The 26,432-nt window shown below is 41.2% G+C and overlaps 2 protein-coding genes across 4 annotated transcripts in view; one reads left to right on the top strand and one right to left on the bottom strand.

Moving 5' to 3' along the window:
• atf7ip (activating transcription factor 7 interacting protein) overlaps nucleotides 1-12,528 on the top strand; it is a 35,511-nt gene extending 22,983 nt beyond the window's left edge. For 2 of the 3 annotated variants that reach the window (XM_062428869.1, XM_062428862.1), the window contains exons 2-14: nucleotides 1,600-1,657; nucleotides 2,577-3,101; nucleotides 3,241-3,670; nucleotides 4,829-5,010; nucleotides 5,129-5,266; nucleotides 5,430-5,501; nucleotides 5,605-5,708; nucleotides 8,361-8,425; nucleotides 9,408-10,067; nucleotides 10,640-10,741; nucleotides 10,854-10,931; nucleotides 11,152-11,234; nucleotides 11,624-12,528. In XM_062428869.1, the coding sequence (XP_062284853.1) occupies nucleotides 2,583-3,101; nucleotides 3,241-3,670; nucleotides 4,829-5,010; nucleotides 5,129-5,266; nucleotides 5,430-5,501; nucleotides 5,605-5,708; nucleotides 8,361-8,425; nucleotides 9,408-10,067; nucleotides 10,640-10,741; nucleotides 10,854-10,931; nucleotides 11,152-11,234; nucleotides 11,624-12,082 (2,892 nt within the window). In that variant the 5' untranslated portion in view covers nucleotides 1,600-1,657; nucleotides 2,577-2,582 and the 3' untranslated portion in view covers nucleotides 12,083-12,528. The remainder of the gene's footprint in view (nucleotides 1-1,599; nucleotides 1,658-2,576; nucleotides 3,102-3,240; nucleotides 3,671-4,828; nucleotides 5,011-5,128; nucleotides 5,267-5,429; nucleotides 5,502-5,604; nucleotides 5,709-8,360; nucleotides 8,426-9,407; nucleotides 10,068-10,639; nucleotides 10,742-10,853; nucleotides 10,932-11,151; nucleotides 11,235-11,623) is intronic. The other variant, XM_062428877.1, reaches the window with a different exon arrangement.
• emp1 (epithelial membrane protein 1) overlaps nucleotides 1-26,432 on the bottom strand; it is a 163,333-nt gene that overhangs the window by 12,370 nt on the left and 124,531 nt on the right. The window lies entirely within an intron of this gene.

A 26,432-nucleotide genomic window follows, 5' to 3' on the forward strand; every position in this document is an offset into this window, starting at 1 on the left:
CTGGCAGCAACCAGCAGGACTGACGGCCATTTTGGGTATCTGCACTGAATCCAGGCGCAGTAAATGAGGCCATAGGATGGGGGGAGGGGATATTGTGCTCTCTGCAGTGTGCAACAACATTGGCATGTGAAGTGTACCAGTGATTGTGCTCGCAATGTGCAACACTCTATATTTGTTTGTGATGACTTCATGCATGATGCTTTTTTCAGGTAAAATTTTCTAAGCAATCATGCTGAAATATCCTATTACAATAAGGAGTTGGAGGTCATTGCAGGAAGCATGTTTGCTAGTATGAAAGCTGAGCACAGTGTTGTGCGTATGCGCCAGCGTCTCAGTGTGCTGCTCAGCTTTACAGTGTGATGTCTACACCCATCCCACACCAGTGAATGTTGCATTTTTCCGCACACATGTGACAGTCTGCCAAGTTGAAAACTGCACATGGAAAAAGTAAAGAATGAGGCCTTTTCAGATTACTCTGTCAGCTGCAGTGTTGCAGGTCAGCAATGCAGTCACCATAAAGCTAACCAAATTCACAGTGTAAAACTGAGGCAGGTTGCTTTAATGCTTTCACCACGAAAGATTGAAAGATTACTTTGATAGTGACTGGCTTTATATGCTTTGTTCCTGTGCTGAAACCAGCATGCAGATTTACATTATATATAGTATCTACCATTTAAATATGTCTGCCTTTTTTTATACTGGTGCAGTTTTATTAACAGACAGTCTGGGTTCATCTTAGGAGCAAAGGACGAAAGTTAAGAGCTGAAAAATAAACACTTGTGTTGGCTGAACATACTATAGCTTTTATTAACTAAAAGTATGAGTTGATGAAGTGATTTGAACCATGGATGTATTTTCTGGTTTACTTTTGTGTGTGCTTTGCTTAGCATGTTTGTCTGTAATTAGGTTCTCTTGCCTGCAAATAGCTGTTGAGTCACCGGAAACATTTTTGTTGTATTGCACCATCTTTGTATTTTGAAATCAAGCTGTGTTTTAATACAAATGCTGAATAGGAAGGAGCCTGTGTAAAATTATCATGTCTTAGTGATCACATCCAAAATATTTTAGTGTCATCACACAAATTGCTATAACAAACAAAAGATTTGCTAATGCTCCTAACGCTGCAAATTAACAAATTTAAAAAACGTCTTTGCATTACTACACAAGAGTCCTAACGTAAAACTTTATGAAATAATAAAACAATGATTGTCGTAACATTAACATGCAGCACATCAAAGGGCTCTAGAGTTACATCAATATCCAGCATATAGTAGCCTTTTGTGTCCAAATGGGTGATCTATTATAATGTGACGTAATTATATGAATTATTGATAGATGTGGATTTAATTTGTCATCAACACAATCTTATATTCAGTTTGATTAAATTCTTACTGACCTCATAATTAAATGTCTCGTTTTGAACTTAAGGTCTCAGTTACAGCTCAAGGGAGAATCACTGCTCAATTCAGAGAAGCTAAATGTAGGTTTACACATTGATATGCACAGACTGTGAATTTCATACATACTTGATATTTTAGTCCGACTCTGAAGCAATTATATAAAATTTACTAAAAGAAAAAACATCTGTGTTTCCCTCAGGTTGAATTCTGTTTAAGAACTCTGGTAAATCCATGACCAGGATCCTTTCAGCTTGAAGGTGAGTGATTCACAGATGATTAATTTAGTGTATGCATGGCATGTTATTTAATAAAACAGCATATCATATCATTTCTTGTTTGCCACTATGTGTAAAATGAGAATTTTACTGCAGCTAAGTTTCTAAGCTTTCATGCATTTCTAATGTTGCTTGTGCTCTCAGTTAAAATCAAGAGGTGAATATGGCATGTGCACATTAAATGCATGAACATGAAAAAACTAGCCCCAAAACTACAATTTGTGCAACAGTCAAAGCTATGTACGGAAAATCCTTCATGTTTTGCATAACCTCTTTACTGCTGCCAACACAGCCTCAGTTTGACCGTTCTGATTCGCTGAGGACTGAACCAATAGGAACGTGGGGGGATGGGATGACAGTTGGGTTGCTGCTGTTGTTAACTTCAATGTCATTTCTGTTCACTGGATTGGGGCTCAGGTAAACATGAAATCTATAGCTTAATCCAAAAAAATTAAAGCAAGGGGAATTTGTCAGAACAGCTTTTCTGACTAACATTTAAAAACAGGGTTTCTGTCACACTGAGCTGCACCTTGAGTGTTGTTACTTCAGGACAGATAAAACAATGTGCAATCAGGCAGATCCCCAGAGAACAGTGATGGCTTCGAGTCAAATTTAAAGAAAAAAACAGGCTGTCGGGGAACCGTCCGGTTTGGTATGCAGATCTGTGAAAGAAGATCCTTCTAGAAAAGAACTAACAAGAACACAGGGCTCCACAGTGACCTCTAGTGTTTCCTCTTAAAAGTTGCAGCCATTTCTTTACTATGCACTGCGTAAACATCAGAGCAGACTCAGAGGTGGGAGAGGCTGTGCTGTTACTCTCCCAGCCATCACTTTGGTGTTGTGAATCTTTCTCAGACTCTTCATCTTTGATAGCATCTAATCTGTCCTTGTCACTCCACAGGCAGCAATGGAAGTTGTTGTGACAGAGGAGAAGAAGAAGATTTTCCGTGCTAGGAAAACCATGAAGATCAGTGATCGACAGCAACTGGAGACTCTTCACAGCACTCTGTTGACAGCAACTCCGAGTCTGTCCGAACCATCTCCGCCACCGCTAATGAATGGCACGCACAAAGAGGATGGACAAAAAGTTGGGGACAAAGAACAAAACAGCATCTTGGATTCAAACTCTCCCCAAACCACATCACCTGCTTCTCCGACCTCTCTGAGCTCTCCTGCTCCTTTCCTGTCCCTAAATCTGTCCCCCTCTTCTGCCTCTTCACAAAGTCCAAAAGCAAAGGAGGACTCCTCTCCTACATCGCCATTCCACTCTATAAACTTTGAACTGAAAAAGATGGAGGACGAGGATGAGGAGGAAGAAAAGAAAGGTTCTCCATTGCCCTCATCAAACAAGTCTCCTACACCAGCATTAACAGAATCCAAGGAACAGGAGGGAAAAGAGACGATCCCAGAGATGGAAAAGAAAAAGGTAAAAGGCTTACAATTTTTTAGGAAATTGTTTGTCGAATAGTATCAGTGACTTGGGTCTACATTGAACTTGTTCAAAATGTGAACTGAGAGTCCTAAAAACGTAATTTCATTCATGAATCATTTATGCTTTTCCTCAGGAGGAACATACCACAAAAGAGGACTCCACTGTGGATTCTGCCAAAGATTCTGTTAAAGGTTTAGCTCCATGTTCTCCTGCGCCACCTTCAGTATCTGACAGCACAGGACAGATGGAAACAGATAGTGACACTACAAAGGCCAAGGATGCTGAGGCCTCCGCAGCCAAAATAAGAGATGAAAAGCCTTCTTCCCCCAAATCGACCACTTCCGATTCCTCTCCTCCATGTCCTCCTTCTTCTTCCCTGGAACTAAAACAGGAAAAGGAAATAAAAGAAGAGGGGGATGACAAAGATGATGTGAAGAAAGGAACAGTAAAAGAGGATAAGATGGAGGTGGACTCAGTGAATGCGGTGATCAAAAAGGAAAAAACGGAAGCTGGACAAACTGCAAAGCCATCTCGGCCATCGTCCACCCCACCATCTAACACAGGTACGACAGAGTGTTAGATCACATGTGTCAGGTCGCTTCAAGATAATCTTCATATAGATGAAGTTTAGAAATCCAAAGAGAAAATGAACCAGAGAAAGCTAAATTATATAGTAATATAGTAATAATATTCAGTATTTTATACATGCAGAGCTTTATGTTCAGCTCTAGTTGAACCTATGTTGAGATGGAAGGTTATGAGAGTTATTACAGTAAGACTGTACTAGGCAATTGTGGGCTGTTTTACACGATAATAAGACAGAACTTGAAATTACACACAAAACTATTTAGTATCACAACTTTAATGATTTGTAAGAGACGTATAATTGGTCAAAATTGATGCAGACTGAGATACCCTTTTTACCGTAGTGTCAAAATATTTCATTACATGTTCCCTTCCTGGTTAACTTGGTATGGTAACTCCACACCTACAGTTTGTCCCAAAGGCCTTCTGTCGTAAAGTTGTAGTTTTCAAGCCCGAGCTGATACATACAGGTGATGTCATTTCAATAATTTTCTCAGACTTGACTGAGACTCCCTCCCTAAGACATGAATTGATTATGCTGTGCAAGAAATTGTGTTTTTTGAATACACACACACACACACAAGTATCCCAAGATATTGAAATATATGTAAGCTAAATAGTTTGTTCAGATTTAAAACAAAACATATTGTCTACCACTTACTAGTTATCAAACAAGTAAGCTGTGTTGCATTACTGCATTACTGCCCCTAAATAAAAATATAATTCTAATATATGCTTTACTGTTCCTCTTGAGTCTGAGATGGGGTTTTGGGGTAATGCAAAGTATCACCTCAAGCAAATCCTGTTAATGCTGCCATGTCACTGGGCTATAGTTTCTGATAGGAATCCAGTTTGTCATTGCTTTACTTGTCCTGTAGGTGAATTGAACTTGCATCACTGAAGGTGACATGTATTTATGTTGGCTGGCTTTCTGTGATAAAAATATCAGAAATAAAAACATGTTATCAGAGACAGGAAGACTTTCAATGCTATTTACGTTGTCTTGAATTCCTGTTTATTTTGGTCCTACTTCAACCGAGACTGACCGAAAACAGAAAGCATATTATGCATAAGAGATTAAGGGCAATAAGTCGCACATATAGGGTGGTAACCAGTCTTTCTCTTTGTTCCCCAAGCAGTGCAAGAGGACAAGTGCTCCACTTCAGGACTGAAGCGCACATTGTCAGAGGGTTATGAGAAAGATGGAAAAAGCGTGAAAAGGGAGAGTAAGAGACCCAGGGTGGAGCGTGAAGAGTTGGAAGCACAACTGGAATTTAAGATTACTGCAAAAGCTGGCAGTCACCATAAACTTGAAAAGGTTTGTATGCAAATCCTGCTTCTCATCCCCAAAGTGTAAGCTAACTGAACTGTTTTTCATGAATTTGGATATTGAAAATTGACAATTTTTTGCCCCCTTATCTGATATTCTTTCTCAGATTGTGCAACAGCTAGTGGATGAACGCTTGAGGGTCTTGGAGCTGACCATTTTTGACAAACATTTCCAAGAGCTGAAAGGCAGAGTAGATAATATCGACTGTGCCACGAAACACCAAACCGCCATTAACACACTTCAAGTAAGTAGATGTTAATGTTTTAATTTAAATACATTTTTCTATAATGAAAAGACGTGCAGCATTGTGAAAGGCTCTTTTGCTCATAGTTATATGTAGTTAAGAAATGCTGAGATTCACTCAAGGCCCAAATCTAAAGCCTTCCTGCCTTTTTTTTTTCTTTTAGGCCAAGATAGCTCGACTAGCTAAAAAGTTTGGAGAGGCCAATCAGGCATCAGAGAACAAAAGGAAACAGGAGGTATGAAATGGTTTTCTTTTGTTACTTGATGAAATCTTTGCATCTGGTATGCAAGTGATACTACCTAATAGTGTTCTGATGGCACACTGTCTGATTCCTGCAGGCCCTCGCTGCTGCTGCTGCTGCTGCTGCTGCTGCTGCTGCTGCTGCTACTGCTGCTACTGCTGCCAAGACTGCAACTGTTGTAAACAATCCTCAAGCCCAACGGTAAGTGTTTCCATGCCTAGAGCCATTTATCATCTAGATCCCTGCCAACCATACTATATATTTTAACTTATGAATTTAGCAATGACCTTCTAAAGGTTTTTGGAAGTTTTTTTTTTTTATATATATATATATCTTCACTGCAAGCCCACAGGTTTGCTGGACCATTTCATTTTGTGATTAAATATTTAATTAATCAAATCCATAGCATAAATGTATTTACATATGTTATCTTTGAATCATACAGCAGTCTGTGCACTTTTGTATTTTGTGTGAATATAATTTGGCCTTTGTATGAACGTGACAATACCGGACTGAAGCCAGTACTACATACAGAGCTGTTTACTGCGTGAATAGTTGACATTGTCCCAGGTTGCTATCTGTAAACACTAACAGACTGAATTTAAAACATATGGAATGAATAAGGAATTCTTACATCCTCCAAATCCATACCTTTTTGGAAACCAAGATTCCATGTCCCTTGTTCGGTTTGTCAGGATCAACTTTTAAAACTTTTAACTTCACTCAAAATATTTCTTAAGACTGGTTTGGAATAAACAAACACACTTCCCAGTCTGCGCCACCCGCGTGAGTCCAGGTCCTGAGTCTTGTGACGTTCTACAATGTGAAGTCTGAGCGTTTCCTCAGGCAGTGCAGAGTGTAGTTAAAACTGCACTTCTCCTCCCAACAGCGTGCTCCGTCGGCAGACAGTGGAGCCGCAGGCTGTGGTGCCCAGAGAGGGGGTGGTGCCCTCTGTTGGTAAGACTCCTGCAATGTCTGTCAAGAAGGAGAAGGAAGAAGAGCAAATGGAGGATGAAGAGCAGAAAAATGTGTTACGCAACTTTGCTATGGCAAAAAAGTTGGCAGAATACAGTGAAGGAAAATGCAGAGCAGACGTTAAACTCCGCACAATCACTTCCCACTTGGAGAAAGTGCTGTACCACAACTGCAAGAGAAGCTCAGGGAATCCCAGAGCTGACCGCTACGCATCTTACATATTCCGCTACTTAGTCCCATATGACGTCTACTGTGAGTGGGTCGCCAAGGTCAACTATGTTGGATTATTGGGCAAGGAGGCGCTGCCCACAAACTTGAGGAGGACAATGAGAATGCATATTGAGCGTCGATTCCCTGAACTGTCCTGTGACAGCTGGAGAGAGATTCGTGATGTTATCAATGAAATACTGCGAGTGAAGAGAAGACCTGAGTTTTTTCGAGAATATGATGAAAGAACTACAGTGTCATTTTGACAGTCTTATGTAACAGGAACAGAAGCATACTGGGACAATTGTCATAATGCGTCATTGAATTAGCTAAACATTTTGTCTAAATATCACACTCATTGCACTTAGATTGTCATCAGCGTTCATAAAAACATATTTCATATTGAAAGGAGTAGTAATCCCTGGTGACACGTACACTAAACGTGGAATTGGTACCACACTTTAACATTGACACATAGGGGTGTCACGATCTCGATTGTAAATCGAATATCGATCGAAATGACCTCACGATCTCGACCTTTGAAATCAAAGGAGGAATCGAGGATGTAGCCACGCCCCCAAAGTCACCCTGCAGGCAAGTCAAGAGAGGAAAAAACACACGTGTTGAAATGTGGCGAGTCAACATTACCTCCTCTAACCTGAACCTGCAGCCGGTAAAATTACACCATGGCAACCGCTGATAGAGGACACACATCAACCAAACTCGAACTGGTTGCCGGTCCGGTGGGGGGTGTGATTGGTCTAATAAGCAGCAACACAGAGCGATAAGGACGCTTTGCTCTCACACGCGCTGCATTGATAGTCACACAAACACACGCGCGGCCGCGCAGACCCTCTCTAGCACACGTTCTTGCTCGCTCGCTCCGGGAGATTGTTCAAATTTGCGGGCGTCAGGGAGCCCCTATCAATATGCGGGACACTCCCTGAACATCCGGGAGAGTTGGGATGTCTGCACTAAAGCAGTAACTAGCGCTACAGTATTTGTAGCACCAGAGATGCTACTGTTAGGATACAGTTAGGACACTGTTAGGACAGTTAACACATTTTATTGATCAGGGATGGCTATGAACATTAGGTTGTTTTAATTTAGTTTTTGTTTTATTCTGAACTTGAATATCATCTAATATGAAGAGTGCCCACTGCAGTTACTAAAGGGTCACTAGATGATTCTTTTGTTTACAGTAAGTTTCCAATTGATTGCTGAAACAAGTTATTCTTAGATTATATTGCTAATAAATTATTTAATTTTGACAGTAAGGCCTTAGTGTGGTACATTGCAAACAACTGGTGGAGATTATATCACTCATGATTAGTCTAAAAATGGCATGGGCATCTGTGCTAAAAGGACCCAAAAAAGGGGATTGAGAATCGAATCGAATCGAATCGAATCGAATCGTGACCTTAAAATCGAATCGAGGATTTGGAGAATCGTGACACCCCTATTGACACATGCTGATTAATGCTTTAATGAAAACTCAGACATGTACTTTTGTCATGAGGTTGAAACTTGCCACAAATTGTGCAGAGATGACTGTATGAAATGGAATAAAGTGAAATGTCAACACCATAACACGTTCAGTCGTCTTCCTGATGTGGACATAATCAACTGTAAGCTTAAACAACTCTAAGCAAAAGCAATCTTTCTAAACAGGCCGGTCCGGACTTCCATGGAGTTAAAACAGACTACAGCTACGGTTTCTTTGTCCAACACAGTTGGTGAGTAGCAAGATTTCCATTTTACTGGATGAATTGTTGGTCTTTGCTTTTGGATGAGATAAGGGGTAAGGACCGCTTGGTGTGACAATGGTTAGTGGTCCTGTCTGAACCAGAGGGATATGGGTTTGGTTATGGATGCTGTGATTTTCTTCGACATTGATAAGGGATGCTTTATAAGGCCCACACCAGCAAATGAAAAGATTAGCAGTGAATTAATCCTGTAAAGTGTTGCCTGTAATCAAAGCACTTGGTGGCATGTCCCTTCCTTGCAATGAACACTTGGGCATTGCAAGGAAGGGCACTTGGCACTGTAATTTATTTTTGGTTGATCCTACATAAACTGTCCTCCTGCTGCAAGCACACACTAGAGCACCAAGTCTGTAGCTGAATATAGTCCCCAACATATGTACTATTTACTCCTTATTGAGTAATATTTGCTTCTTTTTTTTTTTAAACAGCCAAGTTGTTTCAGGGAAGTACTAATCCTTTTTTTAAAATGAAGGTGTATATTTTTTTAAACTTTACATCTTCAGTTAGAAGGGATGGGTTTGGAATTGAGGGAAACAGGCGGGAGAAGTCAAACAGTGCGGAGAAATGGACTAGAAAAATAGACTAAATTAGTGTGATGAGTTTGTCAGATGGAACTACTGTAGATGTTTTTTTTTCCATAATTTTTTGGCATTGTTCCTTAAATTTGATTGTCAAAAGTGCACAGAGACTGGAAACATGGGAAACACACCAGCAACTGGAATTGAACCACCAGTGTGCAGTTTGCAGTGTGTCTTAAACCATTAGGCTACCAGGGCATCATTTAATCTGCCATGACCCTAAATGGCAATAAGCAGTGTGAGGAGATGATGAAGAACTATTTTTTGTTTTTTATTTTATTTTGACTTGAACCTTTTAATAGACTGTGAGCAGAGGCAGAGTTGAAAATATCAGCAACACTTGTCTGAAACAAAGTTTTTCCCATTTTCCTCAGCAAATTCAGCCCCATCAGCTGTGCCAGCTGCAGTTCCAACACCAACGTCCACCTCCACAGCCATAGTTTCACAGGCCCCCATCCTACAGCTGATCACCTCCACCTCTAATGCCGCCAGTACCTTGGCCACTGCCATCACCACTCAGAGTCCCACAGGCACCCTGCTGCTGAAGACAGCCCCTGGGAGCAGCATGATGGCTACAGGCCAGCCGCTCCTAATCCAGCTGCCTTTGTCAATGGCTAATGGCCAGGCGGGAACGCTGGTCAACTTCCCTGTCTCCTCTTTGTCTGCAGCCAGCTCACTCAACAAGGCCAAAACCACTGCTTCCACCACCACTTTTATCCTCAAGCCTGCTCCCATCACTACCACTGCAGCAGCCTCTACCCCCGTTGTTGCCACTGTCCCAGCGCTACAGGCCTCCACTGGCCAGATGTCCTCCACTCAGATCTCTCTTACCCGAACCATGTACCAGGGGGGAGCTGGCGGGATAACTACACCCAATGCTGGTGTATCTGTGACCACAGCCAGGACTCCAGCTCAGTCTGTCTCTGTAGCCGGAGCTATGTCTTCAGCTTCTTCACCTGCAACGTCTGGGCCAGCAGCAACAGGTTCCACTGCTCCAGGACCCCCACAAGGGACGTCTCTGACATCAAAGACAGGTAGGGGTGTGCTTTGGTTAACAAGGCTGTTATTTTTGGACATATTTACAATGTCATCTCAGCTGCAGTCATGCAGTCAGCAGCTTGTACAAATCTGTACAGATTTGGTCAGTTCTGCGAATGTCAGTGACATATAAAGACATGATGATTATGGGTTTGTGATGCCCTTTTCATACATGCACAGCAATCCTGAAGTTATACAGATTCTAACCATAGGAGCATTAAACTGTCTTTTACCTGCTACCTACCTAGTACTAAGTCTTGTGTAATGTCAGATTGAGCCCAATTTGTGAATACAGTAGGTCATTTTCTGGAAAATTCACTGCAAGCGAGTGGGCTACAATTGCTCGCTGCCGGTACAAGTAATTTATTAAACAACCGTCGAACAAGCAGAACATTAAGTTACATACGTCTGTGACTTTCATTAGGTGAGAACTTGTCTTACGTCTCATGCTGTGTGCTATATGTCTGGAAAATGTCTGGGCCTGATTCTCCAAACATTGTCATTAGTCATCATCTGTTTTCTTTTCTTGAATTTATCTCTTGCTCAATACTTTTGTCCCTCTTCTCAGACAACCAAGCCACGGGATCCATTCCATCCAAAGCTGCTGCTCCCACAGCACGTCCCAAAGGTTCTGTCATAGATCTCACTGAGGACGACGATGATGTGCAAGGTAAGGTTTAGGTGCAATAATAATCCATTTTTATGTCTTGATTTCTTTTCTATACCGTCATATATTGAAAAGTTGGCTTAAGTCTTAAGATGTTATACTTTATGCTCTCCAGTGACAGGAGTGAAGAGTGCCACTGTTGCAACTCCTTCACCAACCCAGCGTCCTCATCCAACCATCAGCATTCCTAACAGTAAGACCAACACATTATATTGAGGACGCGAAAGACTGATTTTGATTTTGTGTCCAAAATATAACGCCATGGTTAACAGTTAAGCCTGACTATTGGGCACTATTCTGTTTGTAAAAATGGTCGGCCATTAAAAAACACAGATAAGAAAGGCACGACAGGTATATATTTTGTAATTATCTAAATTATACATCTATCATTCTAATGTAAACTTTGTCCTCAGGTGCAGGAGCGAGGTCGTCTCCTCAAAGCCATCAGAACCCTCCCAGCAAGCCTCAGTTGACAGTCCACCACCGCCCCCCGCTGGTGAGGACTTGGAACAGAATCTGACATATTTTTCACAGAGCAAATGCAGTTTTGTGATTCTATAATGTATCTGTGATGTCCTCAGTAATTTTTATTTGCATATAATATTAAATGTCAAATTTGTGGATCTATTACAGGCTGCTTATAAAGCTACAATTACTATTGCTGTCTTTGTCCAGTGCACAGATTTTTTACTCTAAAAGTTTCAATGGACAGTTGTTTGAAATTATGTATGAGAATGTATTTATCCCAGCTTATGGAAAACATTCAGTACTCATTTTATGTATGAATGACCACCAGATGTTTATTTAATTTTCCAAGAAATAGCTGTTTAATCATATTTGCCCCCTTTGCTAGAGTAACAATAACAATAGATTTCTTTTTTATAGGACTCCCCAATGAAATCCCGGGCTGTAACCACTGCTACACCAACCCGAGCCTCCAGCATGGTACTGCCCCCTCTCCCTGCTGCACCTGCACTTCCGCGCTTACCGCCTGAGGCTGAACGCACATCACATCCCCAGCAGCCTCAGTTGAAGCTGGTGCCAAGTCAGACCGGTATTGTGCTGTCCTGGTGTGTGTCAGAAACTGATCGGACCTGTGCAGCTGTAGATAGCTATCACCTTTATGCCTTCCATCAAGACAACTCTAACAGCAATGCAGCTCAGCAGCACTGGAAGAAGATTGGGGAGGTGAAGGCCCTTCCTCTGCCTATGGCCTGTACTCTGACCCAGTTCCAGTCTGGCTCCACTTATCATTTTGCTGTTCGAGCCAAAGACATCTATGGGCGCTTTGGCGCCTTCTGTGAACCTCAGTGCACAAATGTCATCAGTTCCAGCTCTAGCTGAACAGTTAAGAAATGGAAACAGTTTTTTTGCATTTGAAAGTTCATGATGCCTTTTACTTATTTTTTGTGTTAAGAACCCAAGTATTGTGCCCTGAACACATACGGAATCTGTAAATATCTGCATAACAACTGGACTTATGACTGACTTGGGAAAATTGAAGCGGCAAAATGTTGGTTTTGTCTGTTTAATGTATTTTTTGTGACTTACGCTGTTGTATATAATCAATTACTTTGCCTCCCTACCAAGTCAAATATTTATGTTGTTGACTCCTGTTACTCTGACCCAGATGTCTTTTGCTTTACTTGAGAATAGGTGACAGGGACTATCCATGTAAACACAGAATTGCACAGTCATGTATAAATGTGTTGTAGAATCTGAATGATAATTTTTGTAAGTTTTGTCTGGCAACCAGACTTTGACAAACACAATAAAGGGTTTTATTAAAGTTTTGGTCCACTAAGTTTGTGACAAATTTTATCTTCTATTGTTTTGTTTGTAGTTTCTTACTACCACTAATCTACCACCTTGAATACAACAGTACCCCACGGAGACACTGGCACTATCGTAACAGGATACATAGATGTTTGTAAAAAAACAAGAACAACAACTTCCCATGTTTTGCCACCTAAGATAGATGCAGTACTTTCAACAAAAACACTGAAAGCTTTTTCCCATTTGCATGATGATCTAGATAAATGGACTGATTTGCTGCAGGTTTCCTTCACAGCTGATCTCTATACCTGGCAATCAGTGACGAAGCACAGAAATGCCAAGTTTGTGTTGACTCTAACTTCAGAACTCATATTTTGGTTTGCACACACAGACCACGAAAGGACGTCAGCATCTAGCATATTTGGGCATTTTGTTTCCTTCAGAGCAGAAGCATTGAGTGAACAAACTTTGCCAAGATAAGCCTCTCTTTTTAGTCAGTATTAAAAGTATATTTTTATACCTAAGAATGAGCCCTTCATATTAGCATAGGGTACACGTCCTCTTTTGCTGAGTACACCATGTTTCTGCAGTAGCCCAGAATGGACCAACCAAACACTGGCTCTAGAGGGGTCCTTTTGTGTTTTTGTTTTTTTGTAAGTTTTGCTTACACCTTATCGTACTCCTATTGAAAACATTTCCAATTGTCAATTGAGAATTTGGTCTTATGGTTGTGATGAAGAGATGACAGCTAGAGCAATAACTTTGTGCTCCATATTTGAAAGTGTTTAATACAGGGGCACATGCCAGGACAGCAGCAGGACAGACTGCTAGAGCCAGTCAGAAGGATGGTTGGGAGACTTGACCACTGGGGGATCCAGAGACAACGTGGAATCTGATCATGGGGGTAGCCACATGATTCACAAAAGCAAGGGGGAAACTATGCTAGACCTCAGATTCCTGGGCCTATGAGAAACTTGTGTCTGTCAGAAACCAAGCCCTGATCCAAGACCTGTGGCCAATATAGCAGGAAACTGGGGGGTGATAACATGGAGAACTGCCATAAAGAAGTTAGAGACAGACTGGGGGTAAGGCTCAGAAAACCCCCTGAAGAACAGACACTGAAACACGCTCAGACAGGAAGTGACCCAGACACTAACTGAGGAGCAGGTGCAAGCATGGGATTTAAAAGGTGCATGTTTTGCCTGAAGGGCCGGCACAGATTGAGGGACATAATAGACAATGCCAGAAATGGTCACAGACTAGCAGAAACTGGTTGGTGAAACTGGTTCAGACTGAGAGACAGGTACAGGCATTGGTTCTGAAACTGATTTGACTGGGAAGTGGCAATACTGGCTCAAGGACAGACTGAGAGAGGATAAGGCATGCTCAATAATATGAAAGAGTGGTAAATTCTGACAGAGGTAGTTGTGCACTGACCTCAAAGGAACCTGACTGCTGAAGACCAGGAGAACTGAACTGGAAGGTAAGAGGTCACTGCCAGTAACCGAAGAGTTGAGGTACAGAAGGTATTTTACATGATTTTCTGGGAGATAATGGTTGTGAAAGATCAATACCAACCTTACAAACATATGAGAAGTAGATTGTTGTTTATGTTAAAATTCCAGAGAGGTATTTCAAAATAAAACAGAGAAATATTCATAAAATATGCTCAATGGATACTAATTGTTTCTGGAATATTTTTTTACATGATTTTCTGGGAGATAATGGTTGTGAAAAGATTGTTTTGATACGCCTCACGGTGCATGAGTTATTAGCCAAAAGGTAAAATGCTTAATAACTGACTAAATAGTGGCGCTATTGAGTATTAGTGAATAATAACATGCTGTGAGACTTTTAGCCTTCTGGTAATGACAGTATTTCTGTGTTGTTGTTGTTATTTTTTTATTTGTCCAAACGGAAAAATTAGATATTGCAATTTTACGACGGTCCCTAAACGCCCCGGCTGCCGCACAGTACTCGGAAGGACATTCAGCGCTGTTCCTTTGAGTTTTCGCCACAGCCACTGAGGTTGGTGAGTTGATGAGACCTGTGAAATGTCTGGCTCACTGATCTCTACAAAATAATATCAACCTTGATGAAATTGCTGCAGTTTTCATGACGCTATTAAAGTTAGAAACAGAAAAAAACAAGCGAATGTCGAATATATAACCAAATTTACCGCGCCCTTGTGTATTTAATTTTTCTTTCTCCTTGAGTAAATTGTGTGATAACTGTGTATATGTGTGATTTTTAAAGGCAGTTGATTGTCATACTACTGTATTTGCTATTGGTGCCCCAAACTGGGTTGGGCCTGCTTTTTTAAAAATGTTTTTTCTTTTTCCTGGACAGGTGCTGTGGGAGTCTATGCGGGAGTCAAATCCCCTCGTGGTGGTATCTTTTCACAATCCCCTTCTTCATTGGTGTGCAGTCTCACCGATGGTGTGTTAGTTTTCAGATCCTCCCTCCTTTTGTCCCCTGCAATTGTGATAAGCCCCAGCCTTGTCCCTAGCTTCCTCTGCCTTATTGGCTTTTTTATATGGCCCCTGCATCACTGTGTAAAGTTTGATACCTGCATTTGTCTATTACACACTTGAGTCATTTTATGGTATTTTGTGAAATAATAAAAATTCAATTTTCTTATACACATTCTCTTGCCCTGTTTGTTGTGGACATGTGTGACCTTGTTCCCTCCTAATTGGTTAAGCTCCTCTTTATAATTTCCTGGAGGTGATATTCCCCTAGGTGAGTAATTAGGGCCCGAGCAGCGACTGCAAGTCGCCTGGCAAAAGCCCTATTGAAATTCGTTCATGCCCCAACGTGCAAGTGACCCCAAAGTGCAAGTGACCCCAAAGTAATCAAGTAATCAAGTAATCATGTGGTATGGAAGACCCCCGGGGAAAAATGCTATATTGAAATTGTAATGTTTATTATTATTATTAGGGCCCGAGCGGCGACTGCAAGTCGCCTGGCGAAAGCCCTATTGAAATTGTAATGTTTATTATTATTATTATTATTATTATTATTATTATTATTATTATTCTTCCGACATTTCGTGCCCCAATTTCGCCCCTTTCCCAAATGCGAAAATGCTTATACTTTTGCACGGACGTCCGGCCTCATCCGAAATTCGATATTTTTGGGTGGTCGCACATGGTTGACGCAGAATGGCGGAATAGCGCCCCCTACAAAGTCCAAAAATGCCCATAGGGAATTTTGCTAACTTTGTCCTATGCTCACAAAATTCGGTACACATATGTATTATACCCACATATGCAAAAAAGCCTCTTGACCTCATGACCTCAACCCAACAGGAAGTCGGCCATTTTGGTTTAGATTTTTCCCGCCTAAAATTAACTCCTCCCACAGCGTTCGCCCGATCAAGTTCAAATTAGGTACGCAACATCTCCAGACCTAGCTGAGTTTAAGTTGTGCTCTGCGCATCTGTAGGTCAAAGGGCGTGTCTGCCAGGGCTCAACTAACTTTGGCGTGCTCGCCATGTACATACGAGTGGCTCTCACGCCCACATACTTCATCCAATCAGCTTCAAACTTGCTGGACATGATGATGGCTCCGCCCTGAACGTCCCGATATATTAACTTCCCACGTAACTCATAGCGCCCCCCGGTGGTAACAGGAAGTGAACTTAAATTCATGAAAAATACATAGTTGACCCCATCAACTTCATTCCACTTCTAAAACATGCAGAACCAGTTGGTGAAGCTACATTATGAATACTGTGAAGCTACGAGTAATGGTGTCCCTGTGGGGGCGTGGCTACCATCAATTCCTCGCCATGAAAATAGGTTTGGCTTTTTGATGGCTTTATTGAACACGTATCATCATGAAAATTGATACACAGGTCCAGGGTGGAGACCTCTTCCATCTGATAGGGGTGTCGCTCATATCGCCCCCTAGTGGAAACAGGAAGTGCCATTTTTTGCATCAACATTGTCCGATTTCCACGAAACTTCACATGTGTGATGAGGGACTGACCCTGAACACACCTGCATGCATCCCATTACTGCCCCCTGGTGGATGAACCATCAAATGCTCATAACTCCCTCTTGCTTTGTCCGATTCACTCCAAACATCACATGAGTGATGAGGGGGGCCGCCCCTGAACGCACCACACCACATGTGCTGACTGCCCCCTGGTGGTAACAGGAAGTTAACTAAGATTCATTAAAATTACATACTTTGCCCCATCAACTTCATTCAGAACCAGTTGGTGAAGCTACATTCTGAAGACTGTGAAGCTACGAGTAATGCCGTCCGTGTGGCGACGCGGCGACCATCAATTCCTCGCCATGAAAATACGTTTGGCTTTTTGATGGCTTTATTGAACTTGTATCATCATGAAAATTGGTACACAGGTCCAGGGTGCCGACCTCAACATCTCCATTCGCACATAGGCGATCTCACTCGTGTCGCCCCCTAGTGGAAACAGGAAGTGCCATATTTTACATCATCATTGTGCGATTTCCACAAAACTTCACATGTGTAATCACTGTCCCACCCTGAACGCAACCGCTTGTGTTTTGTTACACTCTACTGCCCCCTGGTGGATGAACCATCAACCTCTCTCACATATGCAAAAAAGCCCCTTGACGTCATGACCTCAACCCAACAGGAAGTCGGCCATTTTGGTTTTGATTTTTCCCGCCTAAAATTAACTCCTCCCACAGCGTTCGCCCGATCAAGTTCAAATTAGGTACGCAACATCTCCAGACCTAGCTGAGCTTAAGTTGTGCTCTGCGCATCCGTAGGTCAAAGGGCGTGTCTGCCAGGGCTCAACTAACTTTGGCGTGCTCGCCATGTACATACGAGTGGCTCTCACGCCCACATACTTCATCCAATCAGCTTCAAACTTGCTGGACATGATGATGGCTCCGCCCTGAACGTCCCGATATATTAACTTCCCACGTAACGCATAGCGCCCCCCGGTGGTAACAGGAAGTTAACTAAGATTCATTAAAATTACATACTTTGCCCCATTCAGGACTTCATTCAGAACCAGTTGGTGAAGCTACATTATGAAGACTGTGAAGCTACAAGTAATGACGTCCGTGTGGCGACGCGGCGACCATCAATTCCTCGCCATGAAAATACGTTTGGCTTTTTGATGGCCTTATTGAACTCGTATCATCATGAAAATTGGTACACAGGTCCAGGGTGCCGACCTCAACGTCTCCATTCGCTCATAGGCGATCTCACTCGTGTCGCCCCCTAATGGAAACAGGAAGTGCCATATTTTACATCATCATTGTGCGATTTCCACAAAACTTCACATGTGTAATCACTGTCCCACCCAGAACGCAACCGCTTGTGTTTTGTTACACTCTACTGCCCCCTGGTGGATGAACCATCAACCTCTCATAACTCCTTCATGCTTTGTCCAATTCACTCCAAACTTCACATGACTGATGAGTGGCCGCCCTGAACACACCAGACCACACCAGACCATATGTGTAACTACCTGTGACTGCCCCCTACTGGATGAACGAAACATTGCATTTTTGGCCTCCTTCCAGGTTTTTTCTCACTTTCTGCTTCACGCCACAGACCCGCCATGCCTCAGGCCCCGCGGTGGCATGGGTGAGCGAGGGCCCGCCATCGCCGCTTGCGGCTTTAATTTATGTTGATACTGTGTGAATGCTTTGAATTGTTTTTTGTCTTAATTCTGTATTCATAAACAAAATGTACATAATTGTCATTTTACCCAGACATGTGACTTTGTGCCTGTACAAATGAAAGGCAAATTTACTTGACTGAAGGACAAGTGCTTGAAAAAATTCATGTTGAGCCCTGCCCTATTCAGATTGTTGTTACAGGTAGGGTCTCGTGTCCACTTTGTACTTTTAAAAGGGAAACAGAAAGTCTTTCTTACAATCTTCCCCCTTTGCATGCCAGTGTACCAGTACGAATGACTACTACCAGGTTATATTCCCAACAGTACAGCAATACTAATATGTATGTATTTAATGTAATCTGATTTGTCTTTCATTCAAGCTCATGCTGCTCAGGCATCACCTCTTGCAAAAATGGCACTTTTAAATGTCTGATCCTGATCATTCTCTAACATCCACCATTTTAAACGAGTTTTATTTTAACCTAATTTGTTTTTTATTTCACTGAAACCTGGAAAACACCTGGAGAAGTCAGAGTTGTCCTCCAATATACACATTTCTTAACCTACTGCTGCTTAATGCCATTTCCAGTTCTTTGTGCACTTATATACAGACCCTCTGAACTTAACCGTTTTTTAAATTAAGAATTCTCTGATTTGTTTTGTCTGTTATGCTTACTATATCTGATAACCATAACCTATTGCTTGAGATTTTCTTCATTTAACTGACTCTTTCAGTCTTACCCAGATAGTCATGGCTCCTGCTTAAGAACATGGTCCTACTCTTGACCTTATTTTAGCTTTTGGCATTTTGGTCCACAGCATCAAGATAAACAAGATCGGTTTATGTGATCATTGGCTTATTATATTTTCCATCTCATTCTCCCCCAGACTCCTAAACCCAGTCTGCCAGGAAACTATTCCAGGTCTATTACCCCTCTTACTGCCAGACAGTACTCAGATGCCTTTTCCTCTGCTCTCATTAAGGTCCCCCCTGCTGGTCGGGCACAGAATAATTGGTCACAGTATTCAACTCCACTTGCACCGATATTCTCAACTCAATTGCCCCTTAAAAGTTAGAAAAGCACAAATCAAAGCTCAGCCATGGTTTATCTCCATAACTTGTGTGGTTAGGAAGGAATGAAGGAGCGCAGTATAAATGGAGACAAATCTAAAAGTGTCCTACCATTATCTGAGATGCTCTCTGGCTAAATATCAACAGTGTGTCAAAGCAGAGAGAACCCAATATTTTTGTGATATCATCTTCAAGCATGCCCATGGACCCAAAGTTTTATTTAAATCAAGATGAAATATGTCTTTTAAACCCTTTAAGATCACACCCTGGTGGTCATATAGTGCACCTATTTAATTATATAGGCTAAACCCTTACTTTGGATTCTTGCATCAAATCCAATCATGTTTTCTACCTGTGTGCTGATGTAGGCTTGAACCAACTAATTTCTACTAATTATATCATGATATCAACCCATCAATCAATCTTCAAATTTAGCAACAGCCAGAGCTGTGTAAAGAAACTCTGGGTCTGGTGGCACAGAGCTGTAAGCCCACTTTTTAGTAGTCCCATCAAATGTGAAGGATTTGATTTAAATCTCTCGTAACCGTACATCGCAGAATTATTCTCTTCCACTGGGAAATATGTTACAGTACAGAAGCTAGCTAGCTAGAAGACGCTCCAACTTCTGTTTCACAGGGACTTTAATACAATAAATACACCCTGTGTCAGGGCCCGGTTGTGTTGTAATGTATTTTTGTAGGTTTAGTTTTTGTCTTGTCTACTTCCTGTTTTATTTTGGTGTGTTTTCCCTTGTCTTGTCTAGCTTCCTCCCCTCCTGTTTGCCTCCCTTCCCCTAATGTGTTACACCTGTGCCTCGTTATTATCCAGGGTATATATGATGTGCTCTTTCCTTCAGTTTCTTGTCAGAGTTCCAGCGTTCAAATATCAATATATCTTCTAGTGTTATCGACCAGTTTTGCCTTTTGGATTCCGAGTTTTGCCTAGTGATTTTGTACTTCTGCCTGTGTATTGGATTTCCCGGTTTTTGACTTTTGGATCGATTAAACGACTTGAGAACTCTTCATCCCTGTGTCCCTGTCTCTGCATTTGAGTCCACTTGATCTGTGTCTGATACCCTGCAGTCACAAATGATCATGAAGCAACCTTACCCTGGATACCTGTGAATATTTCCTAACAGACAATATCGGATATCACCGCCCTCCTACAATCCGTCACAGTTAAGGTCCTGCTCTTCAGTTCTCAAAAAACCTTTGATCCATCTATTTCTAATAATTACTGACCAATCTCAAAGCCTCGTTTTTATCCAAAATTCTTGAGTAAGTAGTTTTCTCTACATGTATCTCCTTCTTGGACAAATTCAGCATACTGGAAACTTTCAGCTGAGTTGTAGGATGCTCTACAGCATTTCTCCTGAGGATGGCAAATACTTTGTTCTTGTTTTTAGACTAAGGAAATTACATATTTAATTATTTTAGATCCCTTGGGTGCCTTTGACAGGGGCCTGGTCACTCCTTCCTCTTGGACCACCTCATGCATGTTGCTGGCATTCAGGGAGATGCCCATCAGTGGTTTGCCTCCTTCCTCTGAGACTGATCAACCTCTATTTGAATTGATAGTGTCCTCTTCCTCAGCACCCACCCCCTGTGGAGTACCACAAGGCTCTGTTCTAGGCCCTATTTTATTTATTTTTTCATTACGTATGTTTCCTTTTCAGAACATATCTCTTATTATTATTATTATAAATCAGTGCACAAACATGTCTCTTATTTGGCTCTGGAGATGGCTGAACCTGCCTCCTTCAAGCCCACTCCACCAGTCCTTCCCCTTGATGCTAGTGGATTAGAGGGAGTTGAAATGAGGACCCATGATGCTTTGCAGGGCAGCTCACAGACTTATGAGACAGAGGATGCAGATCAGGGTGAGGTAGGGGGTCATATTCTGATGTATGAAGACCACAACAACACTGTACAATGTGGTAAGATTTGACATGTACAGTAATATCGTGTATGACATACTGTAAATGATGTACACACATTGTCATCTGTGTAACGCTATACATTATACCTTTTGGTATGTAAAGCCCTTTTATTGTGTGCATAGAAAAAGACGCTACTAATACTAAAACTTTGCTGCAGTGCCCACTGATGCTGTCTCTCATCTTTAACACTGAACTTAAAACGTATTGAAAAGGACTTTTTTCACATTTAACACTGTTTAAACTTGTGAAACAAATGAAAGAGCAGCAGAGTTGTATCCAGATCTCTTTACACCCATGCACTTCTCTGCTGATACTTAGCATTAAACTCTTAAATGAGTTTTCCTTCATTTCAGTCCTTTTGGTATGGCAAGGTATGGCGTTTGGCTTCCAGTCAAATTGGAATTTTTAAATCAATCTGAAATATGTTTTTGTATGTGATTTTATCTGCTCCACTAACTGAAAATCCTCCCGGATCCTCCTCACTTTGTGTACACTGCACCCCACCATACAGTAGATTAATAACAGGAGATAAAGGCTGCTGCTCTGGCTACAACTATTAAAGTCCCCCAATAAACAAGGCGCCGCAATGATTGACTAACCTTCACTTCTCATTAATTCAGGTGGGTTAAACAAACTGTAGAAACGCCATAATACTGTCTATTCAAATGTGATATATTCACGAACAAGTCCATGCCATTCTGTGTAAATACGAACAAGGTCTACATGTTATTTTAGTGAAAAACCGGACATAACGTGACCCGCGATTGTGAAGCTAACAAGCTAACTAAGTTAACTAACTATACTATGGTCTACTTGTAGGACAGTGTTGATTGTACAATATGCATTTGTCTCCTCATTAGTTTAAATAAGCTAGACAAGTGTTGAAATCGTGTGGTTATTCTCAATCATATCAGTCGCTGACTTCAGTACCAAACTGGTGCTAGTAGCATTAACTTGTGTGTGAATAAGTTAAAGTACACTGTAACAAATTTCTGTAATTTCTACAGTAAAAAATTACAGTAGCTTCTTGTTCTAACATTTTACAAGGTGTAACTGTATATTGCAATGCATTATGGGTAAAAAATAATTACAGTAACTTAAAGCATTTTTTCACAGTATCACATTGTAAAAGTACAGGATGGTTGTGTTTTCACTGGTTCTGACTGTAAACGATACATTACAGTTAAACACTGTTAGTAGAAGGCGCGGTTTGAAACAGGACACCACATTTGATGGCGGACGCAGGAGAGCGAACATCCATCCAGTCAGTGTAAGTAAGTTATTAACCTACACAATTAAAATGTGATTCAAGTAGTAACTTCATGCAGTATAATTTGACCGTGTATCAGCCTGGTTTGCTCGTCTAAACTAAAATGTTAAAATACCACTCAGTTAGATATATTTAGTTACTCTGTAATCTCATTTTAAAAAGCTGCAAAACTAGCATGTTGGTAAGAATAATGTTTCTTTATTTGTGTTAGTGACTGTATTTCATCATTTTATTATCTTAGTATTATTTATATCTTCGTCGTGTTTTATACGGAATATATGGGTGTGGGACTCAGACTGCACCGTTTTTGCATATGTTAGCTAGCGAAAAACTGGTTAAGTTAAGCTAAGCTAACGCTAGCTACGTGCATTAGCCCCGTCACCTGCAGGACAGAGGGAATGCCAGCAAATTATCTAAAACCCTCAAGGTTAGAAAACTGTTGGAGCGAAAGCCTATAGTGCATAGTTGCCCAGTCTGTTGTTTTACATAAAACATGTTTTTTATGCTGTATACCTGTATGTATTTTTTGCATCAATTTATTTTTATTTTTTTTATAAATGTTTGATGTAAAATTGATTTGTTAACATCTTAAATGTTCTGTGCACTTTGATAAACAGGTTCAAGTCAGTTGACAGTTTTGTATAAATACTGTGACCAAAAACTTTTCACCTTATCAGGAACATTGTTCCTCTTGTTACACACATCATAACATAACATAGATAACATTTAATTGCGGTGAGTATCAGAATCACTTTATCAGGAGACCATCGTTATAATGGACAAAACGTATGTGCTCGAAGGGGATGCTAGTGGATTATTTTGTTACATTTTCCATTATGAATAACAGGGAGTTATTTTTATTCAACTCTCTGCATTTCCATTGTTTTGCAGTTTTGAACATTTGGAAAACTGATAAGCTTGTCTCCAGAACTTGGTGGGTTCTGCTGTCTCTTGTAAACAATGTATTTCATTGTCTTTTTCTCTGATTTTGTGACTTCAGATGCCTCATCAGGATCAACCCAAACATTGGCACAAAGGTGAACAAGTGGATCAGTCCAAGAAGTGGGAAGGTGCAGCAGAAGAGGAACAGCGGTGTCAGCCTTCATGTCTCTGCACTCCTCAAAAAATTAATGGACTTTGAATTGTCACAAAAAGACAGGACAATGGAACTTTATTTCACTAACAAAGTTCCAAAAGTCTGGTTAGTTATTACACGTTACACTGTATTGAGTATTAATAAATGTTCTGTTTTGTTGCAGCAGTGACTCTTGTTTTATTTAACAGCTGAAGATAATCTAATGTAGTCTTGATACATTTTGGATTATGAGCAATCAAAGTGTGCTTAATTTGCTAAATGTGACCAACAAAGATTAACTGTAAAAACATTTTACAATAAGATATTGAATTATGAAAAATTACAGTTATTTACTGGCAACATTAGTTGCCAGGTAACTCATGTAATTTGAATGGAATACAAGATAATGTTGTAAACTAAAATACAATTAATGGTTGTTTCTAATATGAAAAAACAATACATTGCTGTAATTTATATACAGCAAAAAACTGTAAAAAGGTATCCAGTAATATACTGTAATTATTTTTACAGTAATTTTACAGGACTTTATTGGCAACTTTTTTGCCTGCAACTTACTGTTAATTCTACAGGTAATTCGTTACAGTGTATGCCTGTGTCTGTGTTGGTGCACAAGCGTGTTTTAATATTGTCACCTTCTCACTTTAACAAGGTGACTAACTTAAATATTCTGCCCAAAAGGAAAAAGAACATTGGTGACCTGAGGACCCTTTTTACTTTACTTGGGCAGCAGAGATGGGTGATATTTACTTACCAGAGGTAAGGACTAACAATGGTTTAGTGATTTATAATGGTGTAGTTCAGCCTTCAGTAACCCATACTTTTTGTGAATGTTCTGATGATATTAGATTCAGTTCACCATCATATTGTGGTTCCCTGCTTCAGTCTGTTCACATTCCTATACCAAGTGTGTTTGTGGTCCTGTGTAACTCAATGAGTAGAGCATAACTTTAACCCCACTAGGGTGAGGGATTTTATTTGTTTTCGGGCCACCTAAAAAAGTCACTCCAAGTACTATAGCGCGCCTTGCATAAAAAATCCACTCCTATTGAAATTACGTATTAATCAGTAGTTAAATGTGTAATGTTTTGCTTTGTTTCTAAGGAGATTGACCCAGGTCCACCTGCTGAGAAAGACGTAGACAGCAACAGTGACAGTACCAGGGCAATAGAGAAAGGTGACACAGGTGAGGTCTCAAAATGGCTTAGTGATTATACCAGTGCAATTCAGCATTCAGTTTTTGTTAACATGTTTATGATACCGTATTATGTGCAGGATAATGTGGTTCCCTGCTTTAGTCTGTTGACACATTTCTAAACAAAATGCTTTTGTGGTGCTTTGTAGTTTATTAGTAGAGTATATTATAGAGTAGGTAGATTTGTTTTGTTTTGCTTTTTTTCCGAGGCGATTGAACCAGGTTCACGTTCTAAGCAAGATGTAGACAGCAATAGGGGGTTGCACTTAGGCCTGTGGTGTGAGGGCTATGCTCAGAGAACTTGAGTTACATGCCAGTACTGTCTATCCCATATATGCTCCTCCCTTAAGTAACAAGCCTTCCACTTGGGCCTGAATCACTAGCAATACAGATCCTATTATTGACTGGCGAAAGAGGGCAAGTTTCCAGTCCCCTTAGCGCCTCCTGTCTGCTGGTCCCACAGTCTGATCATACGTTACTTACTCAAAGCTGAAAATGACCACTGAGTAACAATTGGACCCAGATGGTGCCCGCAGAGACTTTGCAGCAAGCACCAAAAATGGAGGTGGAAGACCAGGACATGGTTAGACAAATGTCTTATGCTGACATGCACCTGGGGCATCATAGCTTTAGCAAGTCTCATCGTACAGCCAGTGAGCGACCCCTGGTGGAGCTCTGTGCTTGACCAGGAATTTGGATCTTGCATTGTTTATCGCAGGCTGGGTGTGACTTCAATCGTCCAAACCATCACTGAAACTTGTGGAGAAGTCCTAGATTGACGGGACAGCTGAGCAGAGACACGATGAGCCCCACTGTAACCCCAGTAGTTCAGATACACCCAGAGATAATGCATTTGTTGGCTTGCCTGAAGAGCACTCTTCATGTAGTTGATAGCAAAGCCAAAATGTGTGACATGTTAGATCACCAGAGCTGTGCGGGGTATAGTTTCCTGTCGTGATGAGGTGAGGATTAGCCAGTTGTCCATTTAGGTCAGGATTCTCACTGGCCTCTCTCTGGGGGGGATTCAGCACAGTTTCTACACATTTGGAAAAGGTGCGTGAAGCCACAGAGTATCCGAACAAGAAGCAGCAATACTGACAGATTCTTCCCCTCACAGCAAACCTCAGGTATTTCCTGTGGGATGTGAAAATACACGTATGTCACATCTATGGTTGTCATTCAATCACATGGTTTGATTCATTCCAGGAGAAGTTTCAATGAGGCTGCTTCTCCTCAAAGAGAGAGGTTGGTTCCTCCTCTTCATAGATGTGCCAGTTGTCCTCTTCATCATAATCATAAGGCTCGAAAGTTGCTAAGCCGCTGCTGCCTTCTTTGCCAGTGGCAGACTAGCTTGGAGTGCGCAAACATACCTGAAGAATTGCCATCACCTTTTGTGCTTCTCCCTGAGGACACAAGGCATTTGGGGCAGGAGTCTATGCTGACAGTAGTGAAAGGCAGATGACAGAAAGCTTGCCAGTGGTTGTAGACTTACTCTGCAACACCGGAGGGGGACTGAAGATTGAGTGACTCCTGATTGAGTGGTGAGTGCAAAGATCTGTCTCATGGTGCTGAGGTGGAGCTTCAATGAGGAAAACCAATAGTGAAGGCTGTTTGAAGGTGGGACATTTTAAAGGTTCATCACGATATGTATGTAAAATCTTAATAAAGTAACTGGTAACTACAACTGTCAAATGCAGTGGAGTAAAAAATACAATGATTC

The sequence above is a fragment of the Scomber scombrus genome, chromosome 2 (genome assembly GCF_963691925.1).
Source record: "Scomber scombrus chromosome 2, fScoSco1.1, whole genome shotgun sequence".
Lineage (NCBI taxonomy): Eukaryota > Metazoa > Chordata > Actinopteri > Scombriformes > Scombridae > Scomber > Scomber scombrus.